This window comes from Gorilla gorilla, chromosome X (assembly GCF_029281585.2).
Source record: "Gorilla gorilla gorilla isolate KB3781 chromosome X, NHGRI_mGorGor1-v2.1_pri, whole genome shotgun sequence".
Lineage (NCBI taxonomy): Eukaryota > Metazoa > Chordata > Mammalia > Primates > Hominidae > Gorilla > Gorilla gorilla.
In genome coordinates this window covers 83,992,451-84,018,278 of record NC_073247.2, presented here as the reverse complement: position 1 = coordinate 84,018,278, position 25,828 = coordinate 83,992,451, and the positions used below count along the sequence as shown (strand labels likewise).

Sequence of the window (25,828 nt, the reverse complement as noted above, 5' to 3'; positions counted from 1 at the left end):
AGTATTTACCAAGTGCTGGACACAGTGCCGAGCTCTCTGTTCAGTGGCAAGGGGCCTGCCCAGATGAATTAGGGCAGGCTCCATCCTGGAGGTGCTCAGTTTGGTGGAGGCCAGGTAACTAAATTTGTCCTTGCTACCTAATGTGCTGTGTGCCCTCACCAAGTTTGAACACAAGCCTCTGGGGCAAGAATGAGGGATTTACCCTGACTGAGGGGACCACGAGCCCACAGAACCAGAGGGACTTGAACTGTGCATTTCCAAGGCTGAGGTGTGGGATTAGGTGGTACCCAGGAAAGGGGTTTGGCTGTTTGTGGCAGTTCCAAGCTAAGGAATCGAGTCCACAAGCAGTCTTGAAAGAGCTGACTCTAGCCAGGCGCAGTGGCTCAGGCCTGTAATCCCAGCACTTTGGGAGGTCGAGGCGGGCGGATCGCTTGAGTCCAGGAGTTTGAGACCAGCCTAGGTAACATGGCGAAACCCCGTCTCTACAAAAAAATAAAACTACAAAAAATTAGTTGGGTGCGGTGGCGTGCGCCTGTTGTCCCAGCTACTCGTGGGGGCTGAAGTGAGAGGATCGCTTGAGCCCGGGCTGTCTGTCGAGGCTGCAGTGAGCCATTCACTACAGCCTGGGTGACAGAGTGAGACCCTGTCTCCCAAACAAAACAAACAAAAAGAGCTGACTCCCTCGGAACAAACTAGCTTGGTGGGGCTTGAGCTTTGAAGTTTGGGATTGGGGAGAGAGAGCAATGGAGCCAGATAAAGTTCAGACCTGCTCCCTTAGGGCAGGAAACAGAGGGCCAAGGGCAGTTTCGAAGCAGGATCAGATCTACATTTTAGTTAGATATAACCAGACGATTTCTAATATCCTCTCTCCTCCCTGAGTCTCTGTAAGTGCCAAATGCGTTGTACAGGAAGCAAGGGGGAGGATGTCAGAGTTCAGGCAGAGAAGCAAGAGGGGGTTAAAAACGTTGTTGGCTCTTCCCAACTCAGTATGGGCTGCCTGGCTGGCTCAAGGGAACACAAAAAAGGGACAGACAAAATACGTTTAAGAAATAACATTAAATATTTATTAAAATGTATTCTATTGATTATATACAAGTTCTTTGTTTTGTTTTGTTTTTGAGATGGAGTCTCCCTCTGTCGCCCAGGCTGGAGTGCAGTGGTGCGATCTCGGCTCACTGCAAGCTCCACCTCCGGGGTTCACGCCATTCTCCTGCCTCAGCCTCCCGAGTAGCTGGGACTACAGGCGCCCGCCACTATGCCCGGCTAATTTTTTTGTAATTTTTTTTTTAGTATAGACGGGGTTTCACCGTGTTAGCCAGGATGGTCTCGATCTCCTGACCTCATGATCCGCCCGCCTCGGCCTCCCAAAGTGCTGGGATTACAGGCGTAGAATCATCTGTACGTGAGACTGGAAGTAAGCTCACTTTGAACTCTCCTTGAGGGCAGGGATGTTGTGTAGCTCATCTTTGTATTCCCAGCACCTAGCACAGAACCAGGCACACAAGAGGCGCTCAGCAAATATGGGAGGAGGAAGGGCGGAAAAAGGGGAGGGAGGAAATCGCCCTTAGGAGACACCCTCTTTCCGCGGCGGTTCCTCAACTCGGGACTTTTGACCTCCCACCAGCAGATGGCAAGAAAGAGTCCCGGCGCGCCAGCAAAGGGCTGAGCTGGGCGGAGCAGCTGAAAAGCCAGCGCGCGCAGTCTCCAGCCCCAATTTCTACGCGCACCGGAAGACGGAGGTCCTCTTTCCTTGCCTAACGCAGCCATGGTAAGCCGTTTAGTTAGCGAGCTCTTAGGACGTATCCGCCTCCATCCTCCCCCGGCCGGGGCTGCCCGAGGTTTCGGGATTCCTACTGGGGATGGCCGGGCAGAGGCGAAGGGATCACGGCCTCCGTGGTAGGCCGGGACGGGCTCCAGGGCGAAGGGCGAACGCTGGCCTAGTGTTGGGGAGGCGCAGATCTGGTGCTGCTGTTGGGAAGGCCTCGGTCTCTGACACGGCCATACGTCCTGATCCCGGGAGAAGCTGCTTTTCCTCCCGGGCCGGAGCCGCGGCTGGGCCAGGAGCTCAGACTGCGAGCCCGAGGTTGGTGGGCGCTGGGGGTGCCCGGCGGAGAAAGGTTTTCTTTGTCATTGCGTTTTTGGCACGGCCTGACTTTACCATGCGTGGCCGGTAAGCATCTGGACACAGCATTAAAAAGGCTTCCTTACTCTTTTTAAAGTAAAATTAGTGTCAGCTTTTGGCTTTAGTGTACGAAGGAGCAGCACATGTGTTTGTGCGGATGTCAGAATCTTGTTCCATACGTGTCAAAAACAGACGGTAATAAATTGTGAAAACTTTAGAAACACAGGTAGACTCCTGGCTCATTTCTGTTGCTGTGCGTTTCACTAGTATGGTGTCCTTGAAAGACCCTAACCTCTAAGCAGATACAGTTTCAAACGGTAACATGGAAACACTTTAGCAAGGTTCTGAAAGATAGTAATCAGTAAATGTTCTGAAACATAGTAACCAAGAATATTCTCTGTTACAATAAGAAGGCTTGTTGCAGCTTATGGATCTCACGGTGTTTGTTAAATAACTGTGTTTGTTTCTGTTTTATCAGAACACTATACTTTAATATTGTCCACATTTTGCTGAAGATGAAACTAAACTAAGAGTTTAGTTTCACACTAGGTTTTGTAAGCTGTTCTGAAACCTGATTAACAGCATTGCAATCTAAAACTTTCAGGCTCGTGGTCCCAAGAAGCATCTGAAGCGGGTGGCAGCTCCAAAGCATTGGATGCTGGATAAATTGACCGGTGTGTTTGTAAGTATCTTATATAAATATTTCCGTGGCCACTGTTTTTAAGTGCCTCCCAGGACTCATTTGGGGACTAGGCTAGGGGAGGAATATCTATTCTTGGCTTCCTCTGCTCTTGAAGGAGCTATACTATCTAGCTGTCCCCCACTTCCAATCTATTTAATATTTTTGTGCCTCATTTATTCCACATACCACATAGTACATTTACATGGACTCAGGATTCATGTTCTTAATGATCCTGGTCCTCTGACAGGGAAGATGCTATAAAACTTTAAGGTATGAAATAGTTTTGGAAGCTTTTTACACCTCCTGTGTAAAAGTCCAAGTTGGGTGTAATATGGATGGTGTTGGTGTTCAGTTAGTGGATCTAGTGGACTAGGAGGTAGGTTTGAGTGCTTTAGTGAATCCCAACGGTGATTATCATTTTTAACGTTACAGGCTCCTCGTCCATCCACCGGTCCCCACAAGTTGAGAGAGTGTCTCCCCCTCATCATTTTCCTAAGGAACAGACTTAAGTATGCCCTGACAGGAGATGAAGTAAAGAAGATTTGCATGCAGCGGTTCATTAAAATCGATGGCAAGGTCCGAACTGATATAACCTACCCTGCTGGATTCATGGGTAAGTGGAAGTTTTAAATACTCTGGAGACGCATATTGATGGCAGCCCTATGGTATCCAAATACTGTCTTGATCATTTTTCTAACCTTTGTAATCTGTCAAGTCTCAGAAACAAAGCCTGACCTTCCCTCTGTTTTTTACTTAAATAAAAAACATGCAAATAATCATGAAACGCCTCTCAAAACTAAATTTCGATTCACTTTTAAATTTTACATGCAGTCATGGGGTTTTGAAATATTGAAGATCTGGCCATGATCTTTAATCTTCAGAATCCTTGTTGGATTAGAACTGGGAGGCACATGGGGGTTCTTTTTGTTTCGTAGAGAGCTATGGTTGTTGCTCGGCATGAGGTAGTGGGGATCACTGTATGTAGTAACCGGTTACTGCTTGATTTCAGATGTCATCAGCATTGACAAGACGGGAGAGAATTTCCGTCTGATCTATGACACCAAGGGTCGCTTTGCTGTACATCGTATTACACCTGAGGAGGCCAAGGTGAGTGTGGCAAGCAAGCTGGGTCTTTACTCAGTATAGTTACTTTGTTCTAAGGGCCTGCATTGAGTACGAGTGCTGCTTGCAATGAGGTGGGTATTGATTACTTAAAATCTCATACCTGGAAATATCTAGCTAACAATTTGATGAGATTCTGTCTTACATGTAACTTTTTGTCATGTTATTAAAAGTCTGGCTGATAGCTGTAGGGCATTGATGGATACCTAAAATTGACCCCCATTTGAAGTTAACTTCCTCAGCAGATTTTCTTTTTTTGTGGTAGAAATGAATTCCAGTTGAACCGCGACTTCCTGGTGTCTCTTAAGAGTCAAGGAGAATGATTTCTGGGAACTTGTTTATTGGGTACCTGACGTATGAGCCCTTTGCCATGTCTCCATTTGTGGGAGTAGCTTTACTTTGGGGAGGGGAAGGTGTCGATGGAGGAAACAGACAGTCCTTGAGGCACTAGTTTGAGGTTTAAAAAAAGATTACAGTCTTTGATTATTTAATCCAGTTTGTTTTGATGGTTTTACACAAAAGTTTAGGGCTGTTTGGATTATTGGCTGTAAATGAAGGTTAATTTAATTGACTGATGTGGCTCCTAATTTCCTTTGGCACAGCCTTGTTATCAGCAGGCTGGAGGGCACGTCCAGTGGGATCTGTGATTATTTGATTTACTTCAAGGATATCAGGGAGTAGAGATCCAAAATTGAAATGCTATGTGAAGTATTTGTTGATTGGATGAACTGGTAATGTAATTGCTGTTTGTGAGACAAAACTCAGTCGTGATGTACAGGGAGCCATTAAGATAAAGTTGAGTTGAAGGGAAGAATTCCCAGGGCCCCATAAGGCTTAAAGAGCCTGGGAAACTGGAGTGGCATTTACATTGGAGGAGTGGAGGGCAATGGTGGATGTTAGGAGGACGAGCCTACTAAGGGCTGTATGCAACATACACTTGAGGGTGGAAAGAACGATCAGCGCCACAATTAATCTGCAGCATTTAGGGAACCCATGGTTCCTGTATAGGGTTAAAAAGTACATGTGAGATGGATTGAATGTGGCTAACACTTGTATTTTTCTAGTACAAGTTGTGCAAAGTGAGAAAGATCTTTGTGGGCACAAAAGGAATCCCTCATCTGGTGACTCATGATGCCCGCACCATCCGCTACCCCGACCCCCTCATCAAGGTGAATGATACCATTCAGATTGATTTGGAGACTGGCAAGATTACTGATTTCATCAAGTTCGACACTGGTAAGCATCCTCTGTGCTACCTGGGCACCCTCTTTAAGGCCTAGATCATTATGAATTGCACAAGGTCTGGATATCTTTTTATTAAAAACCATCTGCTCCAATCGCCCAGGTTTGTTTATAGCCAGGGGCACAAATGCTCAGAATATTCATTTCTTTTTTTTTAATTGTTTGTTTTTTATAGAGGAGGGTCTTTACTGTGTTGCCCAGACTGTTCTCGAACTGATTATAGGTGTGAGCCACCAAGCCTGGCCACAAAATTTCTTACGAGAGTCCCGGGAGTCCTAGCATGGGCAGCAGTTCCATATGAGGAAATTCAAATGGGGGGAAAGGAGGAATAAAATTTGTTTTGGACCCATCTCTGAGCTGCTTGTCATTTGTTATATTGAGTTGAAGCAGATTATTTCTTCCTGCCTAGGTAACCTGTGTATGGTGACTGGAGGTGCTAACCTGGGAAGAATTGGTGTGATCACCAACAGAGAGAGGCACCCTGGATCTTTTGACGTGGTTCACGTGAAAGATGCCAATGGCAACAGCTTTGCCACTCGACTTTCCAACATTTTTGTTATTGGCAAGGTAAGTCTGGGTTTTCCTTCTCTCTAGTTTGGGGAAATATGTAAATGCAGGTGGCTGCTGGGATTGCAGCATCCAGGCTCCTGGCTGGCTCTGCTGAACCTAGTGCAAAGCCTCTTCTTGATAGGACTCACGCAGAGCTGGGCTGAGTCATAATGATTAGCCTTAGGTACTACTAAACTTTGACTCACTTGAATAAATGGTAGGTGCCTGCTATGCACAATAAACTTCTAAGACATTAATTCTGAAGGGCATACGGTGAGTTTCATAGGACAGCCCCAGAAACCCAAGCAGTGGGTACTTTTGGTAATCAGCATCTGTGTCTTGCAACTGCCTAGCTGATGCCAAGCGCTCTCACAAACAGGCTTCAGTTCTGTTAAATGAGGTGACAAATGTAGCATGTGCCAAGCCACTATGAGTTGGTGTGTGGTGGGTTTTGATTCTGCTTGTTTTCTCTTCCAGGGCAACAAACCATGGATTTCTCTTCCCCGAGGAAAGGGTATCCGCCTCACCATTGCTGAAGAGAGAGACAAAAGACTGGCGGCCAAACAGAGCAGTGGGTGAAATGGGTCCCTGGGTGGCATGTCAGATCTTTGTACGTAATTAAAAATATTGTGGCAGGATTAATAGCATTTTGGTTTTGTGGGTTTTGTTTTTTTTTTAAATTCAGTTTCCTGCTATTTTACTGTATAACATGAACAGTGATTAAATTCTCAGGCAGGCTTAGCCAGTCTGTTATTGGCTGGGCTTAGTTAGTTGTGGGAAGTAGAAGATACCAGACTTGGGAAAGGAACAGCAACTAACCAAGGAGTAGAAAGAGTCAAGAAATCCCAGAGTATTGATCTCCTCCGCCTTGACTTGGCCAAGAACTTCTCTACACTGTGGACCCCTCTGCCCTGTTAAGTTCCCTTGGCTTTTTAAAAATCTGCCCTCATTTTCTTCTCCAGTCTTTATTGCACTAGCCCATCCACAAGCCTGGCTCATCTGTTTTTCCCACTCCTGTGCCCATCTTGCCAAACGCAGGATGAAAATCTCCAGTTGCCATTAAAGGTCGTCATAAATGGGCTGTTGATGTTGCAAAGCAGTGCACTTCCTTGGACTTAGTGCCCTTATTCTCCAGCTGCCGCTGCAGTCCTCAACTCTGTTTTTCAGAGGACAGAGATGTAGAACATAAACTTGTTCTTGCTTGTCCAAATGTGTCGGGTCATGTCAGGCTTGCTTACCAGTCTCAGGAAGATGTGCCCCTGCTTCATGGGGCCTGCTGTTACACACCTGTTCCTCAATCCAGTTCCTCCAGTCTCAGTGTCAATTATCCTACTTTGTGATTTCAACCTTCTCTCAACCCACTCTCTTGTTCTGTTACCTTATAAAGCATGTCTTCCTGTTAAAAACAAAAACCTCCCTTGCCACCTATAGCAGGGCTTTTCAACTTTGATACTATTAACGTTTGGGGCTACATAATTTGTGGGCAGCTGTCCTGTTTATTGTGGAATGTTTAACAACATTCCTAGCCTCTATCCACTAGATATTCACCCCCCACCCCCTGAGTTGTAATACAAAAATTACTTCAGACACTGCCAAATGCCCTGTGAGAAGCAAAGTTGCCCCGTGTTGAGAGGTACTGCCTTGTAGATGCTGTATCTCAGGTCACCTTCATTTAGCACCTTGCATTTAACTTGCTGTAGACCACTCAGGCTTAATCATCCCACCATCACAGGTTTAGGGGAGAAAATCAGTTACGTTTTGGACATCTTTAAGATAAACATGTGAAGTCACTTGGCATATTTAGCTGGGAATGTTAAATGGTCCCTGTTTCCCAGGCGTATGGTTTAGCAGTGGATAAGAGGCCTGTAGAGGCACTGTGGCTTAGGGCAGTATCTCTACCCCTGGCAGTATCCTGGGCTTTGCGTCAGCAGACTACTTGGTCTTGCCAGAGAAAATCAGCTAAAGGAGGCATGCCCAGGGGTCCCTGAAGCCCAGATTTGGTCCCATAGGGCTTCTCTGCCATTCATATTGCAGACGCCAAAGCATGACTGGCTGGGGTCCCATTCACTTTTTTTTTTTTTTTTTTTTTTTTTTTTAAAGACAGCGTCTTGCTCTGTCACCCAGGCTGGAGTGCAATGGTTCAGTCATAGCTCATTGCAGCCTCAAACTCCTGGGCTCAAGGGATCCTCCAGCCGCAGCCTCCTGAGTAACTGGGACTATGGGCACGCACTGTGACGCCAAATTAATTTAATTAATTTGTTTCTGTAGAGAAGGTCTTGCTGCATTGCCCACGCCAGTCTTGAATTCCTGGGCTCAAGTGGTCCTCCCAGCTTGGCCTCCCAAAGTGCTGGGATTACAGGTGTGAGCCACTGTACCTGGGCCAGAAAAGGAATTTCTGCAGGGACTGGGCCCCCCTGAATCAGGGATGGGAAAGGTGTGTAAGCGGGCTTGCCAGGTATCTTGCTTTAAGAATGGTTCTCTTGCCAAGAGAATGGAGCTCATCCTTGTTCTGTTGAGGCCAGGTCAGAAGTAACCTTATGGTGCCCTTCAGAAACAGTCAGGTGAGCCGGGCGTGGTAACTCACACCTATAATCCCAGCACTTAGAGAGGCCAAAGCAGGTGGATCGACTGAGCCCAGGAGTTTGAAACTAGCCTGTGTAACATGGCAAAACCCTGTCTACCAAAAATTAGCTGGGCATGGTGTCATGCATCTTTGGTCCCAGCTATTTGGGAGGCTGAGGTGGGAAGATCACTGGAGCCTGGGGAATGGAGGTTGCAGTGAGCCATTATCGTGCTACTGTACTCCAGCCTGGGTGAGAGTGAAACCCTGTCTTAAAACAGGCAGGTGAGACTATGAAAGGCCAGAGGGCAGGACTCCAGCCAGCAACCTGGATGCAGGATCCTGAATGCTGGTAGGCTCTTGGTGCTACACTACTCAACACATCCTTGGCTACACTTTGCTTCTTTCTGGGTACTAAAATCTCTGCTCAGCAGATGATAGAAATGTGAATTTTAGCTAAGGGACCAAAGCAAATATGGAGGAAAATGAGAAGCCTCAGAGTTCCTTTCACATATATGATGGTTTCCTAGATGTTAATTGGTAAGCCAGTCAGCACAACTGGAGAATTGGTGTGTTCAGCTGTGGTCTCGTATCATAGGGAGATGTGGGGTTTTGTTTATTTTATTTTATTTTATTTTATTTTATTTTTTGGAGACAGGATCTCACTTTGTCACCCAGGCTGGAGTGCAGTGGCAGGATATGACTCACTGCAGCCTTGACGTCCCAGGCTCAAGTGATCCTCCCACCTCAGCTCCCTGAGTAGATGGGACTACAGGAGCACACCACCATGCCTGGCTGATTTTTTGTTTTTTTTTTTTTTTTTGTAGAGATTGGGGTCTTGCTATGTTGCCCAGGCTGGTCTCAAACTCCTGGGCTCAAGTGGTCCTCTCAAAGTGCTGGGATTACAAGCAAGAACCACTGAGCCTAGCCTGGGAGATTTCTTTTCAACATTTTAAACTTGTGATTTTTTAATTTATTTGTTAAACTAGCACAGGGATTTTTTTGTTTTGTTTATTTTGAGACAGAGTTTCGCTCTTGTTGCCCAGGCTGGAGTGCAATGGCGTGATCTCGGCCCAGGGTAGCCTCCACCTCCCAGGTTCAAGCGTTTCTCCTGCCTCAGCCTCCTGAGTAGCTGGGATTACAGGCATGTGCCACCACGCCTGGCTAATTTTGTGTTTTTAGTAGAGATGGGGTTTCTCCATGTTGGTCCGGCTGGTCTTGAATACCCGACCTCAGGTGATCTGCCCACCTTGGCCTTCTAAAGTGCTGGGATTACAGGCATGAGCACGGCACTCGGCCGGGAATTTTTTTTTTTTTTTTTTTTTTTTTACTAGCAACTTCCCATAGTGGGGAAGATTTCCATTCTAATACCAGGCAAGTGGACTTAGCCCAAGGGCCCTGAATCATCTAAATGAGCTGCAAATTTCCAAATAAAATGGCTTGTGTCTTTGTAAGGCTTTTTAAGCCTTCCAATTTGCTTCATATTCTTAGAGCTGAAGGAAACCTTTGAGATCATCTCAGCAGGGAGCCAAACAGAAGTCCTGAGATGAAACAGACTGAAGCTAGCAGAAATTCACCGGGTTTAGTTTACATCCCTGTGCCTCCAGCAGGCTAGGCCTCACATCTGAGTCAGAGCAGCACAATGCAGCACAGCTTTGAATAAGAAGAATAACAAATAGCTAGGGCATATATAGTACTTGATAGTTTACAAAGCCATTTTGATTTTTTGATACCCAAATCCTGTATTCTTTTCCCTAAACCAGATAGAGAAGAGTGATACCTCCCTCTGGCCTGTCAGTCTGTTTATAGTGTCCCCATCAAGCTCCAGCCAAAAGCTTTGGACACATCCTTGATTCCTGTTCCTTTTATCAGAAAATCCTGGTGACTCTACCTTCAAAATATGTCCAGAATCCATATTTAGTGATACTTAGAAATAATTGCTCAATTTTGCACAATCATACAGCTTTTTACGGAGTCCTTATCTTTGAGGATACATACTGAAGGATTTGCAGAAGAAATGACAAGCAATCTGAAATTTGCTTCAAGTCTGGGTGCAATGGTTCATGCCTGTAATCCCAGCTCTTTGGGAGGCCAAGATGGGAGTTGAGGCCAGGAGTTCAAGACCAGTCTGGGCAATGTAGAGAGATACACCACCATCTCTACAAAAATTTTTAAAATTAGCTGAGCGTGTTGGTTCTCACCTGTAGTTGAAGCTACTTGGGAGGCTGAGGTGGGAGGATAGCTTGAGCCCAGGAATTTGAGACTACAGTGAACTATGATTGCCACTGCACTCCAGCCTGGGTAACAGAGCAAGACCCTGACTCAAAAATAAATAAAAATGGCCATGTACTGATAATGTTGAAGGTGAACGATGGGTAGAGGGGATTCATTACGCTCTCTACTCCTATATATCTTTGAGATTTTTCATAATAAACATATAAAGGAACAAATAAATAGCACAGTGTATGCCCTCCTCCCAGATAATATCAGACCACTTATCACCTGCATCACTACCACCCTGGTCTGAGCCACCAACAACTCTTACCTGCACTCTAGATTATAGATAGCACCAACCCATAACGGGTCTCTTGGCTTCCATTCTTGACCCCTACAGTCTCAACCCAGCTGCCGAGTGGGATCCTGTTTAAGACAGGTCAGGTCACTCCTCACTCATGCTCCTAAATGAGCTCCCATCTATCCCAACTCAGACTAAGAGCCACAGCCATGAGAACCTGCGAGGCCCTCACAGTCTGGCCTCACCTCATCTACCTGTTCCCTCTGAGTCAATCTGTTCCAGCCACACTGGCCTCCTTGATGTTTCTTGAACACAAGAGGCATTCTCTTGCCTCAGTACTTTGCACTGATTCTTACTGTAGTTTATATTATGAACATTCTCAAGTATACAGGAAAGTTGAAACAGCAGTACAGTGATTACCTATATAGACACCAGCTGGATTCAATAATGGTTAACATTTTGCCATATTTGCTTTATTTTCATTCCTGTATATGTACACAAACATCTTATTTTTCTGAACACTTTGAAAGTAAATTGCAACCGGGCATGGATGGCTCACGCCTGAAATCCCAGCACTTTGGGAAGCCAAGGTGGGAGGATCTCTTGAGGCCAGGAGTTCAAGACGAGCCTGGGCAACATAGGGAGACCCCTCCAACTCTACAAGAAATACAAAAAATTAGCTGGGTGTGATGGCACTGGCCTCTAGTCACAGCTACACAGGAGGCTGAGGTGGGAGGATCACTTGAGCCAAGAAGGTGAAGGTTGTAGTAAGCTAAGATTATGCCACTGCATTCCAGCCTGGGTGATAGAGTGAGACCGTCTCAGAATTTTTTGAGATGGACTTTCGCTCCCGTTTCCCAGGCTGGAGTGCAATGGCGCAATCTCTGCTCACTGCAACTTCCACCTCCCAGGTTGAAGCAATTGTCCCGCCTCAGCCTCCCGAGTAGCTGGGATTACAGGCGTGAGCCACATGCCCGGCTAATTTTTGTAATTTTGTAGAGACGGTTTCACCATGTTGGCCAGGCTGTCTCAAACTCCTGACCTCAGGTGATCCGCCCTTATCCTCCTGAAGTGCTCTGATTACAGGCATGAGCCACCACTCCCGGCCTCAAAAGTTTTTTAAAAAAAGAAAGGGGTGGCTGGGTGCAGTGTCTCACGTCTGTAATCCCAGCACTTTGGGAGGCCAAGGCGGGCAGATCGCGAGGTCAGTAGTTCGAGACCAGCCTGGCCAAAGTGGTGAACCCTCGTCTCCACTAAAAATACAAAAATTAGCCGGGTGTGGTGGCGGGCGCCTGTAATCCCAGCTACTCAGAAGGCTGAGGCAAGAGAATCGCTTGAAACCGGGAGGCGGAGGTTGCAGTGAACCGAGATCATGCCACCGTACTCCAGCCTGGGTGACAGAGCAAGACTCCATCTTGGGGGAAAAAAGGGAGGGTGGGGGGCCACATGTTCTCAGGACCTCCTGAGGGCTGTGTCATAGGAAAAAAAAAAGTTTTAAAGTACATTGCAGACATGACCTCGGGTTCCTGGTACCAAAAGTTGGCAAGTGCTGGGTCTGAGGGACTCCACCCAAGGAGTTAATTTCCATGTTCCCTTGAACATAAACTGGCTATCCAAGAGTGATGCTATCTTTTCAGGTAGAACTTTTCTCTCCCAAATTCGAAATCCACTCATCTGCTCCAGGTTGTTTAGCCTGGAAAATTCCCCAAACACAAAGATCAATTTTAAAGCCCAAAGGGGCCAGGCACAGTGGCTCACACCTGTAATTCCAGCACTTTGGGTGGTGGGCGGATCACCTGAGGTCGGGAGTTCGAGACCAGCCTGGCCAACAAGGCCATACCCCATCTCTACTAAAAATACAAAAATTAGCCGGGCATGGTGGCTGGCACCTGTGGTCCCAGCTACTTGGGAGGCTGAGGCACAAGAATCGCTTGAACCCAGGAAGCAAAGGTTGCAGTGAGCCAAGATCGTGCCACTGTACTCCAGCCTGGGTGACAAAGCGAGACTCTGTCTCAAAAATAAATAAAATATTAAATTTAAAAAAACTCTTTATTGTGAAGTCCATGTAGCCAGTTGATTCTCACAGAATGCTTTTATTGACTTTTGCCAAACTCATATCCATAGCCAACCTATGGTTATGGTTGCAATCGACAAAAGAATGTTAGCTCCCATGAGAGTATTGGTTGATATTTTTGTTTGCATTAACAAATAAGACAAAAGTGAAACAACAAAGACATATATGTTGGAACTTCAACTTATCTGTCAATGATGTGAGCAGCTTCTTTGCTGACTTGGAGAATAGTTCTTGAATACTGAAAGAATATTTCCTTAATTTTTAACTTTTTTTTTAATTTTTAGAGACAAGGTCTCACTCTGTTGCCCAGGCAGGAGTGCACCCTGCTACTCACAGGCACAATCACAACACCCTGCAGCCTTGAACTCCTGGGCTCAAGTGATATCCCTGGGACTACAGGCACATGCCATCACCCTTGGCAATTTTTTTGTACAATTCACAATGTAATGGCTACAGTGACAGCACACTTCTAAGTTTAACCTGCATTTTTAAACATTTTCTCCATCACTTCCTTAACACTAGACAATCACCAAAACAATTAGCCAAGTTCTGATTTGTAGTGTTTGCCCATTTCCATGGCTGATTTGAGGCTACCAACATGTCACTGAACAAGGAGTTGGGAGGAAATGAACGTAGCACACCATTACATAGCATTTCCACCACGCAGATACAGCAGGTGTGAATAACTTCAAGGGCATCATAGAGAGTAGTAAAATGTAGTAAAATAATGAGGAAGTGATGAGATTTTAGTATTTATTACCTTTTTTTTTTTTTGAGACAGTCTCGCTCTGTCAAAACTTACATATATATGTTTTTTGTGGGTTTTTTTTTTTTTAATTTTTTGGCTGGGCATGGTGGCTTATCCCTGTAATTCCAGCACTTTGGAAAGGCCATGGCAGGAGGACCGCTTGAGCCCAGGAGTTCAAAACCAGCCTAGGTAAGATGGCAAGACCCCACCTGTACAAAAAAAAAAAAAATTTTTTCTTTTTTTTTTTTTTTTTTTGAGACGGAGTCTCGCTCTGTCGCCCAGGCTGGAGTGTAATGGCGTGATCTCGGCTCACTGCAACCTCCGCCTCCCGGGTTCAAGCGATTCTCCTGCCTCAGCCTCCCAAGTAGCTGGGACTACAGGCGCCCGCCACCACGCCCAGCTAATTTTTATACTTTTTAATAGAGACGGGGTTTCACCATGTTGGCCAGGATGGTCTCGATCTCTTGACCTTGTGATCCGCCCGCCTCGGCCTCCCAAAGTGCTGGGATTACAGGCGTGAGCCACCGCGCCCGGCCAAAATTTTTTCTTGAGACAGGGTCTCACTGCACTGATTTCGGCTCACTGCAGCCTTGACCCCCTGGGCTCAAGCAATCCTCCCACCTCAGCCTCTTGAGTAGCTGGGACTACAGGCGCACACCACCATGCCCAGCTAATTTTTTTTATTTTTATTTTTTGTAGAGACAGGGTTTTGCCATGTTGTGCAGGCTGGTCTCAAACTCCTGAGTTTAAGCAATCTGCACACCTCGGGCTCCCAAAATGTTGGGATTACAAGCATGCAACACCGCACCCAGCCAAAATGTTTTTTAAAAATTAGCCAGGCTGCTGGGTGCGGTGGCTCACGCCTGTAATCCCAGCACTTTGGGAGGCCGAGGTGGGCGGATCACGAGCTCAGGAGATCGAGACCATCCTGGCTAACACAGTGAAACCCTGTCTCTACTAAAAATACAAAAAATTAGCCGGGCGCAGTGGCAGGCGCCTGTAGTCCCAACTACTCAGGAAGCTGAGGCAGGAGAATGGCGTGAACCCGGGAGGCGGAGTTTGCAGTGAGCTGAGATCGCGCCACTGCACTCCAGCCTGGGCGACAGAGCAAGACTCTGTCTCAAAGAAAAAGAAAAAATTAGCCAGGCAAGGTGGTATGTGCCTGTATTCCCAGCTATTTGGGAGGCTGAGGAAGGAGGATCCCTTGAGCTCAGGAGTTCAGGATGGCAGTGAGCTATGATTGCACCACTGCACTCCAACCTGGGTGACAAAGCAAGACCCTGTCTCTAAAAACAAAACAAACAAAAAAGAGACAGGATTATGCTGTTGCCCAGGCTGGTCTTGAACTCCTAGCCTCAAGTGTTTCTCTTGCATCAACCTTCTGAGTAGCTGAGATTACAGGCCTGAGACACCATGCCCAGCAAAAATATTTTTAATATTGATACTTTTTTTCATTTTTAATGAATGCTGAGAAAATTCCTGAAAGTTTAACAATTGGCCCTTGGGAGCTGGTAGGAACTGGTTCCAGCTGGTATGAGACCAAGCAGGCTGCCCTGATTCTGGCAAGTGTGCCACCTTAGTACCCCTCACATGGGCACTCCTCCATTCCTTCTGCTACCTCTGCCGTGGGCTACTTTCTGTGCTCCTAGCCTAGTCCCTCTTCTGCAGGCTGCTGCCCACTCCCTAGAGCTCAGCTTGACGTGTGTCACGTTCTCTTCAAAACCTCTTGTTCAAAATCACTGCCTGTAGAATCAAGTTCAAATTCTTTGGGCTGTCCTTGCAAGGCCTCCCTAGTGTGGTGCTCAGCTATTTTTTCAATAGAAAGACAACAGTAGCTTGCAATCCCAAGTCTCTGTTTACCACCACGACTTCTTTCTTGGACATCAGGCCCACAAAGCCACCTGCTCCCTGGGCGTCTCCTGTTGAATGGTCTCCTGTTTTTCTTGTAGGGCCTCAAATTCACCCTGTTCCCTTTTCTCTTCAGACTCTTTGGACAGTTTCTTCTCACAGGAACATTTTTCTTCCACTCTGCAACCCTGCTTGTCCCCGCTCCACTAACTTTTTTCTGGTGGACTGTCATCCATCCTTCAGGTCTCAGCTGAAACGTTGCTTCCCCTGGGAAACCTCTGGGAAGGTGAGGGACTCACACACACCATTTCTCTCTTCTTCCCATCATAGAATTTGCCACATTGTATTAAAATTGTCTATTTGTCTGTCTCCCCCAGGAGACTGTGAGGTGCATAAGGCTCATCTTGTTCACCACTCTATCCCCAGCACCTGGCCCGTTCACTGGCACACTGTGGGTGCTGAACAAATGAACAAATTAATGAGGTACATCCAGCAGTTCCCCTACAAACCCGCCCCCACATCTGTCTGGTTTCCTTGCTGTTCCCCAAGCACACCTTGTACTTTCTCTTTTCTGAAAACAAAAACAAAAATCCATAGTTTTTGTTTGTGCTTAAGGGGACAAAGTCAGAAAATGTCACCTTCTGAAATTGGAACTAATAGAATCAACATTGAATAGATGAGATCAGCCATCTGCAAAATAATCCACTTTAAGGGTTGGTTTGTAAATATGATACCAATGAGATGAGGGTGCTTCTCAGGTCTCTATGGTGACCAGCATGTTGCTGCAGGCTGGGAATCTGCCAAACATAAAGAAAGTGATAATGTCAATCAATTGTAACCTGATTGCTAGAGATAATGCTGTATAAACAGGAGGGCCCTTGTCTGCATGGGGTCTTGACAAGAGTTGAGCCAAAGAGCAACACATTTATTGTGTCTGATCATCATTAAGTGCTACATGCAGCCCTTTGCAGTTTACAGAGCTCCTCCTTGCAGTGAATTTCCACGACCCTGAAAAATTGGGCTTATTTGCCATTTTACTGGTGAAGAAAAATGCCCACACCTTCACTAAGCCCACAGGAAGTGAGAAGGTTATGAACTGAAGGACAGAAATACTTCTAGGGCAGACACAGCAGCTTTTGGCTTTGAAGAGGTTTGGCTTGGGGCCTCAGACCCCCTTGAAGGGGGCAGATTGTCATGGGGTGGGGCGCTGAATGCTGCCAGGTTGATCTCTTGTTCATTCAGCAAACATTTATCGAACCACAACCATGTGCCCAGCAGAGCGCTAAGAACTTGGAATACAGTGGTAAGAGCTCTTTGTCAAACTGATGACCTAAGTCCAGGACTGTGACAAGTAAATAATCACAAATATGTTGTGATAGGTGGTCTGAGAAGGGAAGCAGGAGGTGCTCTTGGAGACCCATACAAGAGACACCTATACAGGTCTTGGGGGGAGGGTCTGGGAAGGCTTCACAGAGGAATTGGTGCCTTGAGCTGACTTAAGCATCTGAAGGGACTTAGAGAGACAAAAGGGGGCTGGAGGACTTTCCAGGGAGAGATGGCAGAAAACGAGAACGCCTGGGAGTGAGGGTGTATGACAAGTAAAGGCAAGGGAAGAGGGGTGGGAGGAAGTTGTGAGAGGCGAGGCTGGAGAGATCATCACAAAATCCAAATTAATATCATCATAACCTCACAATAATAACTTATAATACAATATAACAAATCCATCATATTAATCACAATTAGTAATTGTTAGTTGATTAAATCAATAAATCATATTACTGGTACTGACAACTTTATAATAACCCGGTCTAATTGGCAGCAAGTGATTAAAGTGCTTAGGTGCAGGGCACCAAGTTGAGCAGGTTACATGCCCTCTCTCCTCTCTCACCCTCACAACAACGCTACCAGGGAGGTACCGTTCTCCCACTTTACAAATGAGAAAGTTGAAGATTCAAGATGTTAAAAAGCATACCGAAAGTCGCATTCGCTATGAAATGGCTGGCCTGGCATTAGAATCGAGGCTTATAGGGACTCCAGAACCCATCCTGTAAAATGATTTGCCTAATAGCACTAGGTCTCATTACACATGTACACAAATTTGGACTTAATCCAAACAGAAATAAAGTCATCCATGAGTTCTGGACAGGGGAGTCGACACCCAGATTTTGGTTTTTTGTTTTTTTTTTTTCTGAGACGGAGTCTCCTTCTGTCACCCAAGCTGGAGTGCAATGGCACGTCTCGGCTCACTGCAACCTCCGCCTCCCGGGTTCAAGAAATTCTCCCTGCCTCAGCCTCCCGAGTAGCTGGGATTGCAGGTGCCTGCCACCATGCCTGGCTAATTTTTTTATTTTTAGTAGAGACAGGGTTTCACCATGTCCAGGCTAGTCTCGAACTCCTGACCTCAGGTGATCCCCCCACCTCGGCCTCCCAAAGTGTTGGGATTACAGGCATGAGCCACCGCGCCCGGCTAAATTTTGCTTAATTTCAAAAGCTCTCCCTCTCCCTCTCCCTCTCCCTCTCTCTCTCCCTCCCCCCACAGTCTCCCTCTCCCTCTCTTTCCACGGTCTCCCTCTGATGCCCAGCCGAAGCTGGACGGTACTGCTGCCATCTCAGCTCACTGCAACCTCCCTGCCTGATTCTCCTGCCTCAGCCTGCCGAGTGCCTGCGATTGCAGGCGTGCGCCGCCACGCCTGACTGGTTTTCGTATTTTTTTGGTGGAGACGGGGTTTCGCTGTGTTGGCCGGGCTGGTCTCCAGCTCCTAACCGCGAGTGATCTGCCAGCCCCGGCCTCCCGAGGTGCCGGGACTGCAGACGGAGTCTGGTTCACTCAGTGCTCAATGGTGCCCAGGCTGGAGTGCAGTGGCGTGATCTCGGCTTGCTACAACCTCCACCTCCCAGCCGCCTGCCTTGGCCTCCCAAAGTGCCGAGATTGCAGCCTCTGCCCGGCCGCCACCCCGTCTGGGAAGTGAGGAGCGTCTCCGCCTGGCCGCCCATCGTCTGGGATGTGAGGAGCCCCTCTGCCTGGCTGCCCAGTCTGGAAAGTGAGGAGCGTCTCTGCCCCGCCGCCATCCCATCTAGGAAGCGAGGAGCGCCTCTTCCCGGCCGCCATCACATGTGGGAAGTGAGGAGCGTCTCTGCCCGGCCGCCCATCGTCTGAGATGTGGGGAGCGCCTCTGCCCTGCCGCCCCGTCCGGGATGTGAGGAGCGTCTCTGCCCGGCCGCCCCGTCTGAGAAGTGAGGAGACCCTCTGCCTGGCAACTGCCCCGTCTGAGAAGTGAGGAGCCCCTCCGCCCGGCAGCTGCCCCGTCCGAGAAGTGAGGAGCCCCTCCGCCCAGCAGCCACCCCGTCTGGGAAGTGAGGAGCGTCTCTGCCCGGCAGCCACCTCGTCCGGGAGGGAGGTGGGGGGGTCAGCCCCCCGCCCGGCCAGCCGCCCCGTCCGGGAGGGAGGTGGGGGTGTCAGCCCCCCGCTCGGCCAGCTGCCCCGTCCGGGAGGGAGGTGGGGGGGTTAGCCCCCCACCTGGCCGGCCGCCCCGTCCGGGAGGTAAGGGGCGCCTCTGCCCGGCCGCCCCTACTGGGAAGTGAGGAGCCCCTCTGCCCTGCCAGCCGCCCCGTCCGGGAGGGAGGTGGGGGGGGTCAGCCCCCCGCCCGGCCAGCCGCCCTGTCCGAGAGGTGAGGGGCGCCTCTGCCCGGCTGCCCCTACTGGGAAGTGAGGAGCCCCCCCGTCCGGCCAGCCACCCTGTCCGCAAGGGAGGTGGGGGGGTCAGCCCACTGCCCAGCCAGCCGCCCCGTCCGGGAGGGAGGTGGGGGGTCAGCCCCCCGCCCGGCCAGCCGCCCCGTCGGGGAGGGAGGTGGGGGTGTCAGCCCCCGCCCGGCCAGCCGCCCCGTCCGGGATGGAGGTGGGGGGGTCAGCCCCCCGCCCGGCCAGCCGCCCCATCCGGGAGGTGAGGGGCGCCTCTGCCCGGCCGCCCCTACTGGGAGGTGAGGAGCCCCTCTGCCCGGCCACCACCCCGTCTTGGAGGTGTACCCAACAGCTCATTGAGAACGGGCCATGATGACAATGGCGGTTTTGTGGAATGGAAAGGGGGGAAAAGTGGGGAAAAGATTGAGAGGTCGGATGGTTGCCGTGTCTGTGTAGAAAGAGGTAGACACGGGAGACTTTTCATTTTGTTCTGTACTAAGAAAAAATTCTTCTGCCTTGGGATCCTGTTGATCTGTGACCCTACCCCCAACCCTGTGCTCTCTGAAACATGTGCTGTATCCACTCAGGGTTGAATGGATTAAGGGCGGTGCAAGATGTGCTTTGTTAAACAGATGCTTGAAGGCAGCATGCTCGTTAAGAGTCATCACCACTCCCTAATCTCAAGTACCCAGGGACACAAACACTGCGGAAGGCCGCAGGGTCCTCTGCCTAGGAAAACCAGAGAACTTTGTTCACTTGTTTATCTGCTGACCTTCCCTCCACTATTGTCCTGTAACCCTGCCAAATCCCCCTCTGCGAGAAACACCCAAGAATGATCAATAAAAAAATAAATAAAATAATAATAAAATAAATAAATAAATAAAAACATTCCATCAATATGTAAAAAAAGAAAGTAAAATATCTCATTAATAATTTTTATATTGATTACATGTTGAAGGGAGAATATTTTGGATGTGATGGGTCAAATAAAAGTTATTATTAAAAATAAAAAAATGAAAATAAAAAAAAAAGCTCTCTCTGGCTGCCCGATGGAAGCAGAGAATAGAGGCAGAGAGGGCCGCGCGGAAGGCTTTTGCCTTTTACTTCAGCTCTCAGGTAGTGTGGCTTGGCCTAGGGAGATAGCCATGGGGACGGAAAGAAGGGATTGGCTTCATGCAATTTGTAGGGGGTAAAATTGACAGGCCTTGGTGACTGATGGGATGTGGAGAGTGAAAGCAAGGAAAACTTGAGAATGACTGCCTGAATTCTGGCTTAAGCAAATGGATGAGTAGGTGGCAGAGCCAGTTGTAGAAAAGAACATGAAAAGAGGAAGAGGTCCGGGGAGAGACACCCACTGAGTTCACACTGCAGGTAGAGGGCGAGGTACATACGTGGGAGACACTAAGGAGGAGGGCCTTGGGAGGCAGTTGGAGAGATGGTTCTCAACCTCAGAGGAGAGGTCTGGACTAGGCGTCAGGATAAAGAAGGTAACTGGAGCCCTGGAGGGATGAGGTCTCTCAGGCGTGCCATGCCTCCGAGTGAGAAAGGCAAGGGCCAAGGATACCCTGATGCACACCACTATTTGAGGGAGGACAGAGTGAAAGGGTCTGCAAAGGGCCTGCTTGCTCCCATAGGAGAAGATAGCTGGCAGGCCCAAGGGAAAGTTGGGCCTTCAGCTCCTTGAACTGAAAGGACCTTTGGAAAACATTTGATTCAAACGTCTCATTTATAGATGCCTCCCCTCGGAAGGACACAGGGCAGCCCCACTGCCAGTTTGAGCACTCTCGTATCTTTGCAGCTAGGATGAAGACTTGGGGCTGGGTCTCTAGCTGTGGGGAGAGCTACCCAAACAACCAATCCCACTCTCTTAACCCAGCCCAGCCCCTTTGGAATACAAGGCTCTTATATGTGTGGCAGTAGTTTGATCTAACTATTGAAGAGACACTACAGCATAGAGGTTAAGGATATGGCCTCTGGGCCAGGCGCGGTGGCTTATGCCTGTAATCCCAGCACTTTGGGAGGCTGAGGCAAGCAGATCACTTCAGGTCAGGAGTTCAAGACCAGCCTGGCCAATATGGTGAAACCCCGTCTATACTAAAAAAAAAAGAAAAAAAATTAGCCAGGTGTGGTGGCGAGCACCTGTAATCCCAGCTACTCAGGAGGCTGAGGCAGGAGAATGGCTTGAACCCAGGAAGCGGAGGTTGCGGTGAGCCAAGATTGTACCACTGCACTCCAGCCTGGGCAATAGAGCGAGACTCTGTCTCAAAAAAAAAAAAAAAAAAAAGATATGGCCTCTGTGCCAGAGTACCAGTGTTCAAAACCCCCACCAACATTCACTAGCTGTGATAGTGGGCAAGTCAATTCACACCCCTGATTCTCAGCTTTCCCATCTGTAAAAGGGGATAATAATTGTACCAACTTCATAGGGTTTGTTGTGAGGATAAACTGTATTAGAACACTCCCTGGCAACTATTAATAGTAAACTCTGGGCCAGGCATGGTGGCTCATGCCTGAAATCCCAGCACTTTGGGAGGCCGAGGCGGGTGGATCACCTGAGATGAGGAGTTCGAGACCAGTCTGACCAACATGGTGAAACCCCTCCTCTACTAAAAATATAAAAAATTAGCCGGGCATGGTGGTGGGCGCCTGTAATCCCAGCTACTTGGGAGGCTGAGGCAGGAGAATCACTTGAACCTGGGAGGCAGAGGTTGCAGTGAGCAAAGATCATGCCATTGCACTCTAGCCTGGGCAACAAGAGCAAAACTCCGTCTCAAAAAAAAAAAAAAAAAAGTAGTAAACTCTATTGAGTGTTAGCTGATCCTGGCCAACAAGAATGTGTTGTTTCCAATTACAGTTTCCAAGTCCATATTCTCTGGGGCCTAACTGCTCACTAAAAATGCTTAGGGCATTCATAAAGCAGGGATGACAACAAAAGTGTTTTGGAAAATAATATGATAATTGAGATTTCAAATAACTCCATCAAAGTAGTCATCACAGGAAAAAGCAGACCTTGGTTAGACTTTCTTACCCTTTTGTAAAAAAATTTTTTTTTATTTTCTGGCGGGAACTTATAGAGCATTTCTTACCCTCTTTACAGTTTGGTATAATTTCTATTTTGAATCACGTAATGGTAGTGGGAGTATTGAGTAGGGGGTGCAGGGGACAAGGTAAAATCCAAATTTTTTAGAGCCCCTGAGTCTTAGTCTCAGATAATCCCATTTGAGCCTTGCATCAAGCCTGTGATGGAGGTATCATTTACATCCTTCTTCGCAGAGGTGGAAAATGAGGCTCAGAGAGGTCAAGAACCTGGTCCAAGTTCACACAATTAATACGGATGGGCTGGATGGGAACCCAGGCAGTCTGATGTCAGAGCCCCTCATGAGGTGAGGGGTTAGTGTTTGTGGTTCTGGAGGTGGGGGTAGGGTTTCCTCAGTGTGGGTCTAACAGTCCCATATAAAGGGGATTCATGCTTTTGTACAAGGAGTAAGGGAGTAAGGGCTGGGGCGATTCAGGCCAGAATGCAAAGATGGTTCGCGAGGCCTTTTGGAGAGTCTCTTCCTTGGGGGCCATATGTTTGCAATCAGTGTGCGTGTGGCTGTGGGGGGAGCCCTGTTCTGGCCAGTGGCCAAGACAGATGTTTGCTGTGTGATTCACACAAACACAAACCTCAGTAACTCCTCGGCATGCTGGGAATTTTGTGTGCCATAGTTATGACCTGCTTCATCCGGTAACTCAGAAGGTTTCAAAGGTCCTCTGGGCCAGGGCCGATCCAAGGCAGAGCTGGGGAGGCAGGAGGTGGACCTCTCATCTCCTCACGCCTCTCTGTTGGGGTCCCTTTCCTTGCACAGGACTTCCTTTCCATCACACAGTCCACAGTCTCCACACCCTGTCCTCCTGCAGCCTTCCCCAACCCCGAGACTTCCACTAAGGCCTGCCTGGCCATTGGCTTCATTTCCTCCTGCCTGTTGTGAAGGATGAGCCCCATGCACCTCTTTTCTGCCTAACAGAGCCTCACTCATCCTTCCCAGCTGCCTCCAACCTCAGCTCCGCTACGAGGCTTTTCCAGCTTCCTCAGAAAAGGAAGGTCAAGGGAGCAGCAAGTGCTCAGGAAGCACCTAGTCTGTGCCAGCCGTGGAACTGGGGTTTTACATAATCACCTCATTAAATCTTCACAACAGCCCTGTGTACTCCTACAGAAGAGGAATCTCAGGTTCAGAAATGGAAAGCAACTTGCCCAAGGTCACACAGCTAAGAAGGGCAGGGGTATAGCCCAACTTAACTCCCGAGTCCCTATGAACTTGAACTCTCTGTTTCACACCACACTGCCTGCCCCAAGACACCTTCCTCCTTGATCATCTTCAACTCCTTTTGTTTTTCTTCCCATCCCATGTCCAATCCATCAGCAAATACTCTTGGCTCCACCTTCAAAATATATCCAGAATCCACCACTTCTCATCATCTCCTTAGCTGCCACCCTGGTCTAAGTTCCAATCAGCTTTCATCTGGGTTACAGCAATGGTACTCTACTGCTCCTTTGCTCCTAGCAGTGCTCCTAACGACTTTGCCCCTGCCCCTCACGCCCTCCCCCCGGCCCCACACAGTCTATTCACCACACAGAAGCCAGAGGGATTCTGTTACAACACAAGTCAAATCATTCACTTTTCTTTTCTTTTTTTTTTTCGAGACAGAATCTTGCTCTGTCACTCAGGCTGGAGGACAGTGGCACGATCTCGGCTCACTGCAACTCCGCCTCCTGGATTCAAGCCATTCTCCTGCCTCAGCCTCCAGAGTAGCTGGGATTACAGGCACACGCCACCACACTCGGCTAATTTTTTTGTATTTTTAGTAGAGACGGGGTTTCACCGTGTTAGCCAGGATGGTCTCGATCTCCTGACCTCGTGATCCACCCACCTCGGCCTCCCAAAGTGCTGGGATTACAGGCGTGAGCCACAGCGCCCAGCTATCATGTCACTTTTCTACCTCAAAGTCCTTCAATGATTCTTGTTTCATTTGTAGTCTAAGTCCTTAATGTCAGCCTATATAGCCTAGATGATCTGTTCCCAGCTCTTTCCTATTCTCTCCCTTGCTCTGTTCCAGCTACCCTGGACTAGTTGCTATTCCTCCAACATGCCAGAGCCTGAGGGCCTTTGTACCTACTGTTTCTTTTGCCTGGAACATTCTTGGAAGTCTGCATGGCTTGCTGCCCCACTTGTTTCAGGTCTTCATTCAAAACATACCTTCTCAGTGAAACTCTCCCCATCATCCTGTTTCAATCTGCAACACCTACTCCACCAACACTTGCTATTCCTGCTCTCCTGTTTTGTTTTTTTTCTCCCTTTTGACTGTGATGGTTAATTTTATGTGTCAACTTGACTAGACTGTGGGGTATTCAGATATTTGATTCAACATGATTTCTGGGTGGGTCGTGAGAATGTTTCTGGTTGAGATTCACATTTGAATTGGTAAACTGAGTAAAGCAGGGTGCCCTCGGGCTTCGTCCAATTCATTGAAGGACTGAATACAATAAAAGGCTGAGTAAGGAAGAATTATTTTTCTCTGCAGACTTTGAGCTGGGACATCCATCTTCAAATTGGAGCTATACCTTGGCTCTCCTGGGTCTCCAGCTTGCCAACTGCAGAACTTGTTCTCAGCCTGCATAATCATGTGAGCCAATTCCTTATAGTAAATATATACATGTATGTCACATATGTGTATAAATCTAGAGATCCTGTTGGTTTGATTTCTCTGGAACACACCAACTAACAGTACTTTGGCTATTTTTTAAAAATGTGTTGTCTGCCCCTACTCTAAGGTAAACTTCATGAGGGCAAGGATTTTTGTGTGTTTTGCTCTCCGGTTTTTCCTCAACACAATACCCGACATATACTAGGTGCTTAGTAAGTATTGGTTGAATGAATCATGGCCCTTTATGTTTGACTCTCCCAGGAGTCTGTGAGCCACTTCACTACAAGAACTTGGAGTCCTCGCCTTTGCATTCCCGGTGCCCGGCAAAGTGCCCAGCTCCAAAGGTGCCCAGTAAATATCGAATGAAATGCCTTCATGTGATCCGTCCAGAAGAACGTTGGAGTTTCCAGAACCAAATTAGGAGGACTGAGCCTTCTTCAGTCCCTAATTCAGGAGCACCACCTCTCTGCTTTCCCCCACCTCTCCCTGAAACCCCAGCCTTGCCGTGGCTGTTTGTCTGCTGTGCCCGGCCTCCTTCCCTGCCTCTCAGAGTCATCTCTCCCTTCCCCCATCCGCCCCCTGCTCGCCCGCCTGAGTACAGGCTATTATCTGGGGGTGGTAATTATTGCGAGTAAATTGGAAGTTGTTTTGCACAGAGCTGTCTCACGCAGGTCGATTTGTATGCTTCCTGGGCACTTCTGACACTCCAGAAATGCCATAGCAACGGCCGGGCGCCGCCGGGCTCACTGATGGCAGGAGATCAGGCGGGGGGTGCGCCGTGGGCGGGAAGAGGGGCGGGAAGGCGGCAGGAAAGGCCGAGGGCACCACGCGGCAGGGAGGCCGCAGCCTTCTCAGCCGCCACCTGTCTGAGCCTTGATTTCCCTGTCGGTGACACGGGGATGAGAACCTGCAAGCAAGCTGTTGACGGGCATAAACGAGATAATGGCTTGAAGAGTTTGTAAACTAAAACGGCGGCCAGCTGGCATTACAATGATTATTATT

At 48.2% G+C, this 25,828-nt stretch overlaps 2 protein-coding genes across 2 annotated transcripts in view; one reads left to right on the top strand and one right to left on the bottom strand.

Annotated features, from left to right (window-relative positions):
* The first annotated feature begins 1,629 nt into the window (after positions 1-1,629).
* RPS4X (ribosomal protein S4 X-linked) lies at positions 1,630-6,364 on the top strand. The gene is made up of 7 exons (XM_004064375.4): positions 1,630-1,768; positions 2,727-2,804; positions 3,237-3,417; positions 3,814-3,911; positions 4,991-5,162; positions 5,578-5,735; positions 6,195-6,364. Exons 1-7 carry the CDS (start codon positions 1,766-1,768, stop codon positions 6,294-6,296), a joined length of 792 nt encoding a protein of 263 aa, XP_004064423.1. The 5' UTR covers positions 1,630-1,765; the 3' UTR covers positions 6,297-6,364.
* An 8,604-nt stretch (positions 6,365-14,968) lies between these two features.
* Positions 14,969-25,828, bottom strand: part of PIN4 (peptidylprolyl cis/trans isomerase, NIMA-interacting 4) — an 83,763-nt gene continuing 72,903 nt past the window's right edge. The window contains exon 4 of the mRNA XM_004064387.5: positions 14,969-16,259. Within this exon, the coding sequence (XP_004064435.1) occupies positions 16,170-16,259 (90 nt within the window). The 3' untranslated portion in view covers positions 14,969-16,169. The remainder of the gene's footprint in view (positions 16,260-25,828) is intronic.